Here is a 14899-nt window from a genome sequence, read left to right on the forward strand (position 1 = left end):
TGAGGAACTCCGTGACTAACTTGTGTGTGAAGAAGAGTCCCATCTAAAAATTAGTAGATTTACATCTACAAATTTGCATACAGGGAGTGCAGAATTATTAGGCAAGTTGTATTTTTGAGGAATAATTTTATTATTGAACAACAACCATGTTCTCAATGAACCCAAAAAACTCATTAATATCAAAGCTGAATGTTTTTGGAAGTAGTTTTTAGTTTGTTTTTAGTTTTAGCTATTTTAGGGGGATATCTGTGTGTGCAGGTGACTATTATTGTGCATAATTATTAGGCAACTTAACATAAAACAAATATATACCCATTTCAATTATTTATTTTTACCAGTGAAACCAATATAACATCTCCACATTCACAAATATACATTTCTGACATTCAAAAACAAAACAAAAACAAATCAGCGACCAATATAGTCACCTTTCTTTGCAAGGACACTCAAAAACCTGCCATCCATGGATTCTGTCAGTGTTTTGATCTCTTCATCATCAACATTGCGTGCAGCAGCAACCACAGCCTCCCAGACACTGTTCAGAGAGGTGTACTGTTTTCCCTCCTTGTAAATCTCACATTTGATGATGGACCACAGGTTCTCAATGGGGTTCAGATCAGGTGAACAAGGAGGCCATGTCATTAGTTTTTCTTCTTTTATACCCTTTCTTGCCAGCCACGCTGTGGAGTACTTGGACGCGTGTGATGGAGCATTGTCCTGCATGAAAATCATGTTTTCTTGAAGGATGCAGACTTCTTCCTGTACCACTGCTTGAAGAAGGTGTCTTCCAGAAACTGGCAGTAGGACTGGGAGTTGAGCTTGACTCCATCCTCAACCCGAAAAGTCCCCACAAGCTCATCTTTGATGATACCAGCCCAAACCAGTACTCCACCTCCACCTTGCTGGCGTCTGAGTCGGACTGGAGCTCTCTGCCCTTTACCAATCCAGCCACGGGCCCATCCATCTGGCCCATCAAGACTCACTCTCATTTCATCAGTCCATAAAACCTTAGAAAAACCAGTCTTGAGATATTTCTTGGCCCAGTCTTGACGTTTCAGCTTGTGTGTCTTGTTCAGTGGTGGTCGTCTTTCAGCCTTTCTTACCTTGGCCATGTCTCTGAGTATTGCACACCTTGTGCTTTTGGGCACTCCAGTGATGTTGCAGCTCTGAAATATGGCCAAACTGGTGGCAAGTGGCATCTTGGCAGCTGCACGCTTGACTTTTCTCAGTTCATGGGCAGTTATTTTGCGCCTTGGTTTTTCCACACGCTTCTTTCGACCCTGTTGACTATTTTGAATGAAACGCTTGATTGTTCGATGATCACGCTTCAGAAGCTTTGCAATTTTGAGACTGCTGCATCCCTCTGCAAGATATCTCACTATTTTTGACTTTTCTGAGCCTGTCAAGTCCTTCTTTTGACCCATTTTGCCAAAGGAAAGGAAGTTGCCTAATAATTATGCACACCTGATATAGGGTGTTGATGTCATTAGACCACACCCCTTCTCATTCCAGAGATGCACATCACCTAATATGCTTAATTGGTAGTAGGCTTTCGAGCCTATACAGCTTGGAGTAAGACAACATGCATGAAGAGGATGATGTGGACAAAATACTCATTTGCCTAATAATTCTGCACTCCCTGTATAAAGATATGCGATGCAGTTCTTTTGCTACCATTAGTGTATTTTAATCACTGTAGTAAAATACTGTGGTCAGCCGTGTTAGATGAGCACAGACACCAGTCCAATTTCAAGATCATTTGACTTTCAGTGGTGCTATTTCTGTGCTATACACTCTAAATCCTGACTGAATCTCCTCAGACTAACCATTCCTTTGCAGATGATCAGCTAACTGTTTGAATACCACTATTTCAATAACTTTTAAAAATAACAGCAAGTTTAGAAATCCGTCTATAATTAAGGATCGATTAAGGACTTTTTAAAATAATGGTTTAATTACCACCACCTTAAAAGTTTGTGGTACATAGCCTGATATTAAAGACAAATGAATTAAATTTAAATTCGATGGATGGATAAAATTGAAGCATTAATGGTGAAACGTCTTTGAGCAGTCTTGTATACGGCTGGGTATTGTCACTGATTTCTAGAATCGATTCGATTCAATTCCGATTCACGATCCACGATTTGATTCAATTCGATTTAAATCTGGGAAATTTTGCCTCAGAGAGCCAGAAATATTATAATTCAGATCAGTACATTTACATATTTTTGTATCTATAAAAAGGAAGCTGACACTTGCAAGACTTTATCAAAGGTGTAAGCATCACAGCAGATGCCTTTGTGTCAAAGTAGCTGAAGAGAAAACACAGAAAAACATGAAGGTGATTTTCCTGGCCTGGGATTTTATAAAATATATTCTGCAGTACATCAAAAATGAAAGAAAACCATTAATCAACATATGAACATTACCTCTGAAGTTACAGCGGTTTTATTAGCGCATTATGCATTTTGCATAATTTTAAAAAGTTTACATTTGTTCAGAAGCCTATTGAACAGCAGAAATGAGGCTTTCTTTTCGGAAGCAAGTAAAAGGAAAAAAAACAGCAGCCGACAGCGCTGTAAACAACGGCAGACTTGTGCGTAACAAGCAAGCGAATAATGCAGAAAACAGATTTTTAGACGGGAAACTGTTCTTGAAGTATACTGAGAAAGAGAGAGAGAGCTGTGCATGAAGTGTGGTGGAAGCAAAACAGCAAAAGTCAGAGGGAATTCATGACGATGTTTTTGTGAAGCATAGTTTGGATCTTTTTTGCTGCTGGTTCGGTCAATATTGTTTGGAGAGAGATGAAACTAACAGCTTTAGAATCAGCGCAAAAAAGGCATAAACACAAAGTGCGGATCAGTTATACTAAAGTGAAATATCAATTATAGCAGACAGCAGCATGTGCAACATTAAGATTATAGTAGGTCTCTAGCAGTGTTGGGTAAGTTACTTTAAATTAGTAACTTAGTTACATTACTAGTTACTTCTATCAAAAGTAACTCAGTTACTTCAAGTTACTCGTTACTTTCAGAGTAACTAGTTACTAGGGAAAGTAACTTTGGTTTTACTCAGAATTCTCTTGTTAATGTGTTGCTTCCGTAACTGGATACCCAGCAAGATTGCCAGTCTTCTAGCTTGCTTACTTGCCACAAGTGCACTGTGCCACCTACCAATAGAAAGGAAAAAATAATGTGCACATTTCCACGAGAGAAATCCCACGCCTGATTCTATCCTAGCCTGCTTTTTACATCCAACACAAAAACTGCAGTCGTGGTGCTTTCGATTGTACTCAGAACTCGGAAATTCTGCCTTCTGAATAGGAAGATGTAGGTAACACCAGACTGCAGATGAGCTGCATACAGAGCTGGACTGGGACAAAAAAAATCGTCCCGGGCATTTTGACCATTATAGGAAAAATCATAAAACCTTTGAATGAAAATAAACGCTGTTGTGACAGTGATGTACACTGTTCTGATGGGATATATGTATCAATCTATCAATTGTTTGTTGCAAGACTCAGATAATTATTTTTTTAAAAGTGAGACATTTTAAATGAGAATAAGAAAGTATTTCTTTGTGCCCCCCTTTCCCTTTTAATGCCCTACATGGACCCCTGGCAACACTTTGCTAGACCCGCCCCTGCACCAGCTGTCAGCTACTTAGAAAAGGATCCTGGTGTTATTTGTCTCTCAGAAACAGTTCATAACTTCCCTTCAACTCATTCATGTCACCTAAAAGGTAAACCTGTTTCTCCATCACAGCTCTGATGATTCAGTAAGGACATCTCCTGGTTTCATCTTCATGTTTCCCTCTCATCACATAACCAAACCATATCATGACCAGCAGGTTTACAGCTGTGGCTCCAGCCAACATCAGCTGATACTAGAAATTAATATTAAATAAATTCTAACAGCAGCTGATCAAGCTTAAACGTGCTGCTGTTGTTTACCGCGACATCCGCTGGTTTCCTCTTTCTGGCGCAAAGTGGGCGATAAATAAACAAGAGAGAAAAGCCGATCAGCTGATCATTGATCAGTTTCATGATTGAAGTAGAAACAGGAGAGGGAGGGTGAGAGGATGAGAGAAGAAGAGGCAGCTGTGCAGCGTAAACACAGAATAACTCCAGCTTTGTGTCTTTTTCATTGTAGCTGAAACACAAACTGTGTTCCTTTTCACCTCAATACGAAACGCATGATATTTTCTCTGAATACGAGACGATTCCGTTTTTTACGGGACGGTTGGCAACTCTAATAATTAACCTTATGAACAAAATAAAGTTCAACATCAGTAACATAGCACCACCCAGCTGTATAGAAACTCCGTCATGCTAGCTAGCACGCAGTACGAAAAAGTCAGCATAACGAAAATAAACTCCACCTAAACTTGGTTCATATCTGACCCAGATGGACTGCAGGTTATAACTTCTTACCTGAAGTTCAGTTCACCTGACACTCTCGGACCAGCGGCTGCTTCGGGTCTCTCCTCTTGCCTCCCTTTTCCTTCATCCACCTGCTGGCTTCCACCACTTGCTAATGTTATTGAATCTGTGGAAGCTCCGCGATAGCCACCACACGAAGTAACGAATAACGAGCCTCTCTAAATCCCAGTAACGAGTAACGCGTTCCCGGCTTTGGCATAATAACTAGTTACCGTGCTCGTTACCACAATAATAACGTAGTTACTGTAACGCGTTACTTAATAACGCGTTAGTCCCAACACTGGTCTCTAGTATATTTATGTATTTCTAATATATGTCCACCTTTATACGTGTATTATTTCTAACACTATATTTACTTAATGGTACAAACACAACCAGATTTGGGGAACGAATAAAAGCTCCGACCAAATGTCACAGACGGTCGTCTAGCACCGACCTTCTCCTGCCTGGGCCTTGCATGTTTTTACTCACATTGATCAGCTTTAGAAGGTGAGGTATGGTTTAGTCTCTCCAGCGAGTCACTGCTGCCTTCATCCAGGATGTAATCAAAGTTCAGGATGAACATCATGACCACACCCTCCTCGTTCTTCACAGGGATGATATGGGTGGCACAGAGGAAGTTTGAACCTAAGCAAAAGGAAATCACAGTTAGAAAGAGTTTTCTATTTGATTGACTTAACATGTGAGCCAGTGGCAGATACAGAATCTCGAAATTATGAGGCCCAATCAATCTTTGTAATTTTTCAGTCTGAAGCAAAATGGAAAACCTGATTTAAACCCAACATAGCAGGTTTCTAGACATTTTGACCCTGGAGTTTTCCATTAACACCCTTTGACATTCAAGCATCTTATTCCAGATAACGTTGCTCACACAGGCAGGTCTGGCAGAAAAATGAGGGTGAAAAGGTCAACAAGGCCTTTGAGAGGAAACCCACTGGAGCTCAATGATTTTATACATACAGACATGCGGCAAGTGTCCTTCACAGTTCAGTACAGTTGAAACATTGCAAACAGCTTACATCAAACCTAACATTAGCAGATTATTTAAATAATGTATCCCCTTGAATAATTAATAATTTCTTCTTCATGTAACAACCATGAATATTTTCACAGCAGTTCTCATGGAAGGAAAAAAAATGAGGCCCAATTACTAGAGTTGGCAATGGCTTCACAGTGGGAGGTAATTTAATACAACCCTGCTAGCTGCTAATGCCTCACATCTAAATGTTCCTAATTGATCAAATAGGAAAGAGGTGAACAAAAATAAAGCAGATATAGGAGACAAAATTGTAGACCATTCCTACCAGCTGACTTGTCCTAGCTTCAGAAAAACAGAAAATATGATTGTTACATTTTTATTTTTAGGTTTGATTCCGTCTTTAATCCTACTCTAGGCTTAAATAGTAATTGAAGTGTTGCCAACATTAGTAAAGCTGTAGTACAGGAGCAATGAACAAAAATGAGATGCATGTTTATGTTTTAACTAATAAACATAGACATTGTTGGAAGATGCTCTCTCACACACTAGACTTGAAATCCTGGTATCACTATTAGGCTATTTATAGCTCACCCAGCAGGCACCCAGCCCAGCTTCTGGGGGAGCATAGATGCACTGCTGCTCAAACACCCTAAACTGCGATTCTTACTCTGCCTACAAAAGAATTGTGGATTACCACTCACTTTCTTATATCAGGTTCTCAAATGCTACTGTGCAGCTTTGTAAACCAAAGTAGTTCACAAGGCCTGGTTTTGATTTATGTTTTAGGAAGTCCACATTTTGCAGGGCTAAGCAATATCCAGGGCCTAACAGTATATCAGTGTCACCATGGGTGGGTTGAACTATTCACTTAAATCTGGGGCGGGGGGGGGGGGGGGGGGGGAACTACCGTGCCTCCTGTGACTACAGTGTCAACACTGTAGCACTGTAGCTTACAGATAATACAGAACATAAAGTCACAGCAGATGGTTGCCTCTTCTTCACCCTAGTTCTGCCTACTCACTCACAGGGAATGACCAGATTGCTAGTGTTCCCTCTCCAGTTCCGTACCTTTACCTTAAAATGACTCTTGGTGTAAACCGGCACTATATACACACATATACACACTACACTATGAACACAGCATTGACTACAGAGTGAGTATTAAGAGAACAGCATTCTGATATAGCAACTATGACTTGAGGTAAAAAAAAAGAAGCTTGTTTTGAATCACAACTGAAGCAAGCACTTTGGCGACAGTGGGAAGGAAAAACTCCCTTTTAATAGGAAGAAGCCTCCACCAGAACCAGGCTCAGGGAGGGGCGGCCATCTGCTGCGACCGGTTGGGGTGACAGGAAGAAGACAAGATAATCCACATAGTTTAGTTTGCATTCAACATACTTTTTAAAAGCAATTTGAATCAGACTTGACTGTCAATTTTATTCACACGCTCCCCATACACTTATGAAATAACTACCCAGAAGATGGTAAATGGCCTGTATTTGTATAGGACCCCAAAGCGCTTTACACTGCATTCAGTCATCCACCCATTCACACACTGGTGATGGCAAGCTACATTGTAGCCACAGCTGCCCTGGGGCGCACTGGCAGAGGCCAGGCTGTGGGACACTGGCGCCACCGGGCCCTCTGACCACTACCAGTAGGCAACGGGTGAAGTGTCTTGCCCAAGGACACAACAACTGAGACTGTCGGAGCCAGGGCTCGAACTGGCAACCTTCCAATTACAAGACAAACTGCCAACTCTTGAGCCACGATCGCCCCAGAAGAGTTACCAATATGGCTGCCAAGTGGTAAGTCATGCTTCTAGAAGGACTTTGACGTTAGCTAGAGGGATTAAATCCTGACCTACACAAATATACACACATTATTAGTGGAATATTTTGGATATGAAAAGAGTGCATCCAGATATTATTGTGTACTTACCTCATACTGACAGATTCAGTTATTTACCCCAACTTAAAATATGAACTTCAATCAATGACTTTGATTTTAGCTTTCATCTCAGCTCAGATATGTTTGTCATTATAAAAATACAAATGCATCTGTTGTTTTTATCTCTTTAAGCACAAGGAGTAGCACTGACAGTGATAAGCATCCTATAATTTGACTCACTTTGTTTGCAAATTAAAATCTTCTCCGTCTGTCTCCATGGAAACAACTGAGCGCTCCAAAGAAAGTTAAACTCACTGCACCATTCTGTCATCAGTACAAAGTGACTTCAAGATGTTTTTCAAATGATTATCTTTATTCATCTGCCAATATACAGGGTGTTGAAAGAAATTTCCCTTTTATGGCAACAAACAAATGGAATAAATCATTTAGATGGGCATTTAACAGTGTTTCCACTGAAAACACAAACACCACCCAGCCACCTATCATTACATTTTTTCAGTTGTAGTGTTGAAGAAGTGTCTGAAGTTGTACAAATGCACATTTGCATAGACTAACCAAACATGCAAAACAAATCACATGCATGCACACAGATGCCCTCACATGTGCACAACCATACAGTGCTGTGCAGAAGTCTCAAAGCATTCTATCCATCAACGAACAAAATCCAATAAAACTTGCTAAATATTATGTGATGTAATGGTAAATGGCCTGCATCTTCAAACACAAGGCGAACAAAGAGCCCCACACTAAACACACCATGCAGAGATTATATCAAGAGACAAAAGACAGTGAGCCAGTCTAAAATCCAGAGACCTGTGGCACATTTTCCAAGCTTGAATAACTGCACCTGTACCCAGGAGAACTGGAGATGCTCACATCAAATATAGATAGTTATGATTTCATTTTTATGTGATTAGTTGACTATACTATATTATTTTTTAACATACAGTACTTTCCAGTACTTGTAGTAAATTCGTTCACAGTACAGTACAGAGCAGTCTATAAAAGTAGTGCTTGCAGGGACAAAACCCCAGCCTTGAAATGCAATCTATGTGTGTACGTGTATGAGTGACTCTAAAAATAGGCTGCTTGGAATCCATAGGCATTTATAATTCATAAGTGTCAAGTATTATATTCTAGAAAACATAATGGTGACTTGGTGACAATGGCTTTTTTAGGCAACATAAGAATGAGAATGGGTTTAAAGCTGTGTGTATGAAGAAGAATAGAAGAAGAAGAAAGTGATGGGAATTTTATAAAAACTTAAAGTTTGTTAAAAAAATCTATATTTTGTTTATTGTAATAATTTTTCATGTGATCTCATGTCATATACTTAGCAATGGCTCAATTCAAATACAGTTGAATATGAAAAAGACAATGGAGTAGAGAAGTGCTTATAGTTTCTAAGCCATACAGGGGCACAAGGACATTGTGATCTTTTCAAGGTTCAAGGTTCTTTATTTGTCACATGCATAGTTATACAAGTATAACACACAGTGAAATGTAGCCTGACACGCTCCTCGACATGTGCAAAAATTGGGGGGGGGGGGGGGGGGGGGTGTAGAGGAAGACCATTATATATATATATATATACATACATATAGTATATACACTGGGTGAATGTGCAGTAGTAGCAGCAAGCAGGTGAATTCTGTACATTAATATGAATAGACATCTGACTTTTTGTCATTACTTCAGTTGACGCATGTGTTACTTGGAGCGGAGTGACCAGTTTTAATATGGGTTTAGTATTAGTTTTAAACCTGCATAAAAATAATAATTCTACATGAACTTCTTTTCCCTCTATCTCTTCTGGTCATTACTCCTTTACTCCTTCATGTCTCTTAAATCCAGACTCCTTTTTTTTCTGTTGGTTTATTCCCCTTAGTCTTTATTTGCCTGCTCTCGTTCTCTGCTCCTGTCTCTGCATGTCTTTCTTCCTGAGAAGAAAGAGAGCTGCCCAGGTTCTCTGCAGGAAGGCCACCTGACGCGTTATAAACGGACAGATCAGAAAGATTCCCGACACTGCTGCTGATGCAAATTTCTGCCCATCTGCCTGTGTATCCTGCCTCAGAGGAGTGTGACAGGCAAACACAGATACACATACATGCATGCACACACTCACACAAACAGAAATAACATTTACATTTCTTGCGTGCACACTGGCAGTGAGACAGCCAAGCATGCGCACAAAAACGCTAATGAGGTCCACAGATCTCGGCTCAGCACACTCTGAAACAGCCACAGACAGACACTGGCTCACACACATAAACACACACAGTCACTCACACACAGCCTGCCGGCAGCATTAATTAGCAGAATGTTCTCTGTCCAACTAAATCTAATACGCAGGCAATGGAGCTGCTTTACATGGTGCAGTGTAATGAGAGAGCACACCTTTGAAATTCTCTGACTAAAACAACTTTAGTCAGAGAATTTCTGACCTGAATATTTATAAGGACAAGCAAAGCAAACACAGTTAAATATCTCCATTTAATAGATCGGGTGCCATCTCTACTGCTTTAACAACAGATTTAGAATTGAAAAAAAAAATACCCTTCAAACTTAAAGAAAGTGTGTGACTCAGCATCAGCCCTCCCATGACACAAATTTACAGTCATGGATGGATGAAGTGAAACAGAAACACAATCTGTTCTTTTCTAGTCTCTAATCCTCAGAGAATGGTGGATGGAGGAAAGTGCTGACACACAGTTCATGTAAGTGGCAAAGAATCTCAAACTTTGGCAAGGTGAAAGTGATCTAATGCGCACAAAACTGCCTATCATCCCCATAAACAAGATTCTTGAGCCAAACTGGAGGGAATTCTATATATATAAGCAGCGTGATAAGGCTACTGCTTTGCTAGTGTTGAAACTGCTTGGTGTGTCAAGGTCAAGCCTTAAGCCTGAGAGGAAACGTGGGTCTTATTCATTGAAACATTTTCCACTCAACTTCATTTCCTCGCTGACAGGGTGCAGTTAGGAAGCTACCTGGATTAACAGAGCTACCTAGTAATCTTTTGCTAGACAGATGGCTCGGCAGGATGGCAGCACAGTGTGTTACCAAGTGTATATGCAGACTACGCCAAATCACAGCATGCTCTTTAATATTTTCAGACCAAAGCCACATTGTATAGCATTATCATTTTTGAACATAACTACTCTGGTACAGTGGGGAGTCAGTGTCCATTCTGATAAAAACACAAGATTTAAAAAAAAAAAGGTAGTTCCAGTCATGCAAAGTCACCTCCATGCCAGTTTTTGTACTTGATGTCTCTCCAGTAACCTAGATGACTGGTCCAAGCAAAGACATTACTATGAAATTAACACAACTGTGCATGAGATAAAACCGGCATTCATCTCAAACACAGTGGATAAAAGTTGATATTCTGCATAACAGACACGTTATAGACACCTTTTAGTACACAAGACTCCCGGGAACCTTAATTTGACCTCAAGGTTTGGACTAACAACAGGAACACTAATGGAGCTAAGGACAAAGTTCAGATGAGGGTAGTGTCTTATATTGCATTGATACACCAATGACCAACAATTCCAACAATGTCCTTTCATTACAGAGCTATCCAATACATGTCTCTGTTCAACACAGTTCTCTCAGTCTGTGCCTCACTGCCATGATTCTCTTTCTCAACTTACATTAATTACACCATCAAAGGTTGTGCCAGTTCAAGCTCATTTTAAGCTTGAGGGATCACTGCTCTGCTCTGCTGAAGGGCATTACCTCCAGCCGAGCAGAGCTTTGAAATATCTTTCAAGAAGCTTGGAGCTCTTTTCCTGAAGCCTACTTAAAGAAATTACAAGAAAGCTTGCGTAAGATATTTCAGGCTCTATTGAAGAATAAAGGTGGGCGTTACAACTTATTGACTTTCATAATCTCATTAGAATTGTGCAAATTCTTTTTTTCCTTATATATTGTATTTCTATGCATGTTTCAATTAATAATATCCCATTTCCCCTATTTCCCATTTTCGTAGCAAATCATTAAGAAATTAGGGATATCTCAAGATTTTTTCATAGTATTTTATAGTGTAAAATTTTTGTTTTATAGTGTAAAAGACCTGATACTTTAATTATATTTAGTGCTGTACAGGACATGAGATGTCATTGTATTAATTTCACCAATTAAAGAAAATTTACTGATTTCTTCAATTTTGGTTTCAAAAAGAAAGAGAGTTGGCAGTTCATTGGTAAATGACTTGTCAGCCAAGCAGGCAGTAGAATTATCTTAATCCTTAATGTTTTCTTGGCTGTTTATCTTAGCCTGCTGAGGAAATAACCTGAGTAACCTGTAGGAGTGTTAACCCACTACTGAAATGGTAGCTGTTCAGTTAAACCCTGGTTGAAAAGTTATAGCTCCAAAAAACCAAGATGGCAATGGCCAAAACACAAAACCCAAGGCTCAGCAGAGGTCAACAGTCTACACTACTGGAAGAAATATTCAATTTTCTTACTGAGGTTTTGCAAACATGTGGTGACAAATAAAGCCGAAGTTACATAGGCCTAGAGATTAGTCTGTGACCAGCTACCAGAAACCACTGATCATGAGGGAAAAATTAGTGTTCCCTAACTATTTGCTGGAAGTTGATGACAGTCATTGGAAAAATAATTTCTAGAGCCCTAGTCAGCGGTCAGCAACCCCCTGAGTTTTACCTCTCACTGGGAAAAATGTGTTGCACAACTCCACAACTATTTTCGATTGCTTTGGTCTCTAGGACACTGCTGTGGTCGCAGTTTGAAGGTGTTGGACTTTTCCACAAGCACTGCACAGCTATTCCCTGAGCTGTATGGAAACTGTGAATCTGCAAACTGGAAATGAAAACCATTTGGCTTCAAAGTGAAAGTGTCTTTTGAAACATGCTGGCTGCAGGCACAACTTTTACTTTAAAGAATTGAATTTTTTCAAATTCTACTTCTACTGAGCTAATAATTAGTGAGTATTTGCAGACCAACATAAACAACCATAGGCAGCTGTGGCAACTGGCTAGTAGCCAAAGTAGTCAAACAACATCTTATTTTCCACTAGCAAAGTTTCAAGATAAAGTAGTCCTCTTAGGCTACGTCCACATTAACACTAAAACGGTGTCTTCGTCTGAAAATACTCTGCGTGCACCAGGGGCGATTTTTCAGTCTTTTTCTAATTGCCCTGTCATAAAATGTAATATTTCACATATAACTGAAGCCTGTAGAAACTGAGATGTGGCTCTTGGGTTGTTTGCAACTTCTTGAGCATTGCTCATTCTGAACAAGGGTGATGCGCAAAGCTGTAGTAAAAAGTATTGATGGAGATGTACAGAGAAGGTCAAAAAGAGGTGCTCTGTCTTTGTGGATCTAGAGAAAATTAATAATAGGGTGCAAAGAGATGAGCTGTGGCTGTGCTTGAGGAAGTCAGGAGTGGCAAAGAAGTATGTGAGGCTGGTACAGGACATGCATCAAGACACTGAGATATAGTGGGATGGGATTACATCAGAGCTGCCCTTCTTGTTCGCAATGATGATGGATAGGTTGACAGATACGATCAGGCAGGATTCTCAGTGGAATATGATGTTTACCAATGACATTGTGATCTATAGTGAAAGTAGCGCGCAGACGAGAGCCTGGATAGGTGGAGGTTTGCTCTGGAGAGAAAAGGAATGAAAACCAGTGGAAGCACGACAGAATATGTGTGTGTGAATAAGATATGGGACAGGTGGAAAGGTAAACATAGAAAGAGTAGAGATAGTGAAGGCAGATGAGTTTAAATACCTGGGGTCAACCATACAAACCAATGGAGAGTGCAGAGGTGAAGGAGAAAGTGCAGGCAGTTTACCCTGCTGATATGAGTGTCAGCGGTGATTTGTGAGAAAAGGATAGCAGCAAGAGTAAAAGAGAAGATTTACAAGATGATAGTGAGACCTAATATGACATATGGATTGGCGACAGTAGCACTAACAAAAGACAGGAGGCTTGGTTGGAGGTGACAGAGCTGAAGATTATGATTGACACTGGGAATGACCAAAATGGACAAGATCAATTTCATGAAGAAATGAGTACATCAGATCGACAGCTCAAGTTGAGTGTGTTGGAGAAAAGTTAGAGAGGAAAGGCTGTAATAGTTTGGACATGTTTGGACAGGCATAGTGGTCATATGGGACAAAGCATGGTAAATATGGTGCTACCATGAAAAGAGGAAGATGCATGGATGTGCACAACATTCAAATGAATAAAAGAAGGATATGAAGAGGGTTGGTGTGATAAACAATTTGCATAGCTGAACAAAATCCTGGTATCTTTATTATAAAAAAAAACAACAACAATCCTTTGTAAAAAAACTAAATTAGTTAGGTAATAGAAATTGCTGAATGTGACTGTGTACCTGACAGTTGCACAGCAGGAGGAGGATTTCCAGTTTCAGGATGCTGGAAATTTCATTCCATTTCCACTATCAATAATTAAAAGAATGCAGCTGAACGTACACTCATTCACAGTGGAAAGGTAACTAAAGTTCAACACAAGCATACATTTATCTCTGCAGTTTGATCAAGTTCTTCTTCTTGCTGTCTCTCTCATACACGGATACACACACACAGTTGCTTAACATCTGTTAACTGGTTATATCTGACTGTTATATGGTAATCTTGACAGCCCTCACTCGGAGAAATCTCTGCCAGCACCATTTAAGTGAAAATCATTTTAAATGGAAAACTCTACTTTTTGCCTTGGTTTGATAGACATGGTGTGTGTGTATGTGTGGGTGTATGCAGTTATGTTTGTATGTGAGCACAAATGAGTGATACTAATGTGAGCTGAGCCTCAAGCAGCTCTGGTGTTACACTACCTCAGGGGTTACAGTGACACTTCCCTCCTTGTTTCCACTCTCTATGTCTCTGTAAAACGCTCAACTGTGAGCTTTTTCAGTTCGCCACAACTAATTGTCATCAAATCAAGTTATCCAGGTCACTCTTTAACCGTCTCAGCAAGTTAGAATGTGTTGGAGTCGATCACTGTTGTAGCAGTAGTGTCTTTTATTCAGAAAGTGAGAAAAGCAACATGGGTGTAGGAATGACGGCGACCTGTGTAAACTGCAAAGAGCACAAATTCTCATTTACAGTAACAGACAAGCCACTCAATCTGATGACTCTACTCAAAAACAGAAGATGGGTGAAAAGATGCTGTGATTCCATTAAAGTATTAAAGCTAAATGATTATAAATGAGAAAGATTTAAAAAACAAGCCTATGCTTCTGGAAATGTAACCAGCGCTTCCCACCCCTCTCCCGTTTTCCTTTTTCCACTGAGAACATTTAGATGTACTCGGAACTGTATACGTGTATGTCTGCTATCTATTCCAGAATTGAATGTCATCAATGGCAGCACAGGGCCTGGTGGTTTGAGAAACTGTCTCGTAGCACAGAGGTCACTTGTCAAATCAAGAGAAGTGCCTCAGCATCTATATGAATAACAGGTACACAGTACATACGTACACATTATTTATAACTGCAGAAATATCCTCTGTTATTATTCATAGAAGAAAATTATTTCCATTTATCCCCTGCCAGTGGTAAGGCAATGA

The 14899-nt window shown here is 39.9% G+C and overlaps 1 protein-coding gene across 1 annotated transcript in view; it reads right to left on the bottom strand.

The window, feature by feature from the left end:
- The window catches only part of LOC146608537 (voltage-gated inwardly rectifying potassium channel KCNH7-like), a 73831-nt gene that overhangs the window by 42069 nt on the left and 16863 nt on the right, over positions 1-14899 (bottom strand). The window contains exon 3 of the mRNA XM_085348746.1: positions 4913-5068. Coding sequence (XP_085204872.1) covers positions 4913-5068 — 156 coding nt within the window. The remainder of the gene's footprint in view (positions 1-4912; positions 5069-14899) is intronic.

The sequence above is a fragment of the Diplotaxodon limnothrissa genome, linkage group LG23 (genome assembly GCF_057381915.1).
Source record: "Diplotaxodon limnothrissa isolate DT_005_m linkage group LG23, D_limnothrissa_male_GT1.1, whole genome shotgun sequence".
Classification (NCBI taxonomy): Eukaryota; Metazoa; Chordata; class Actinopteri; order Cichliformes; family Cichlidae; genus Diplotaxodon; species Diplotaxodon limnothrissa.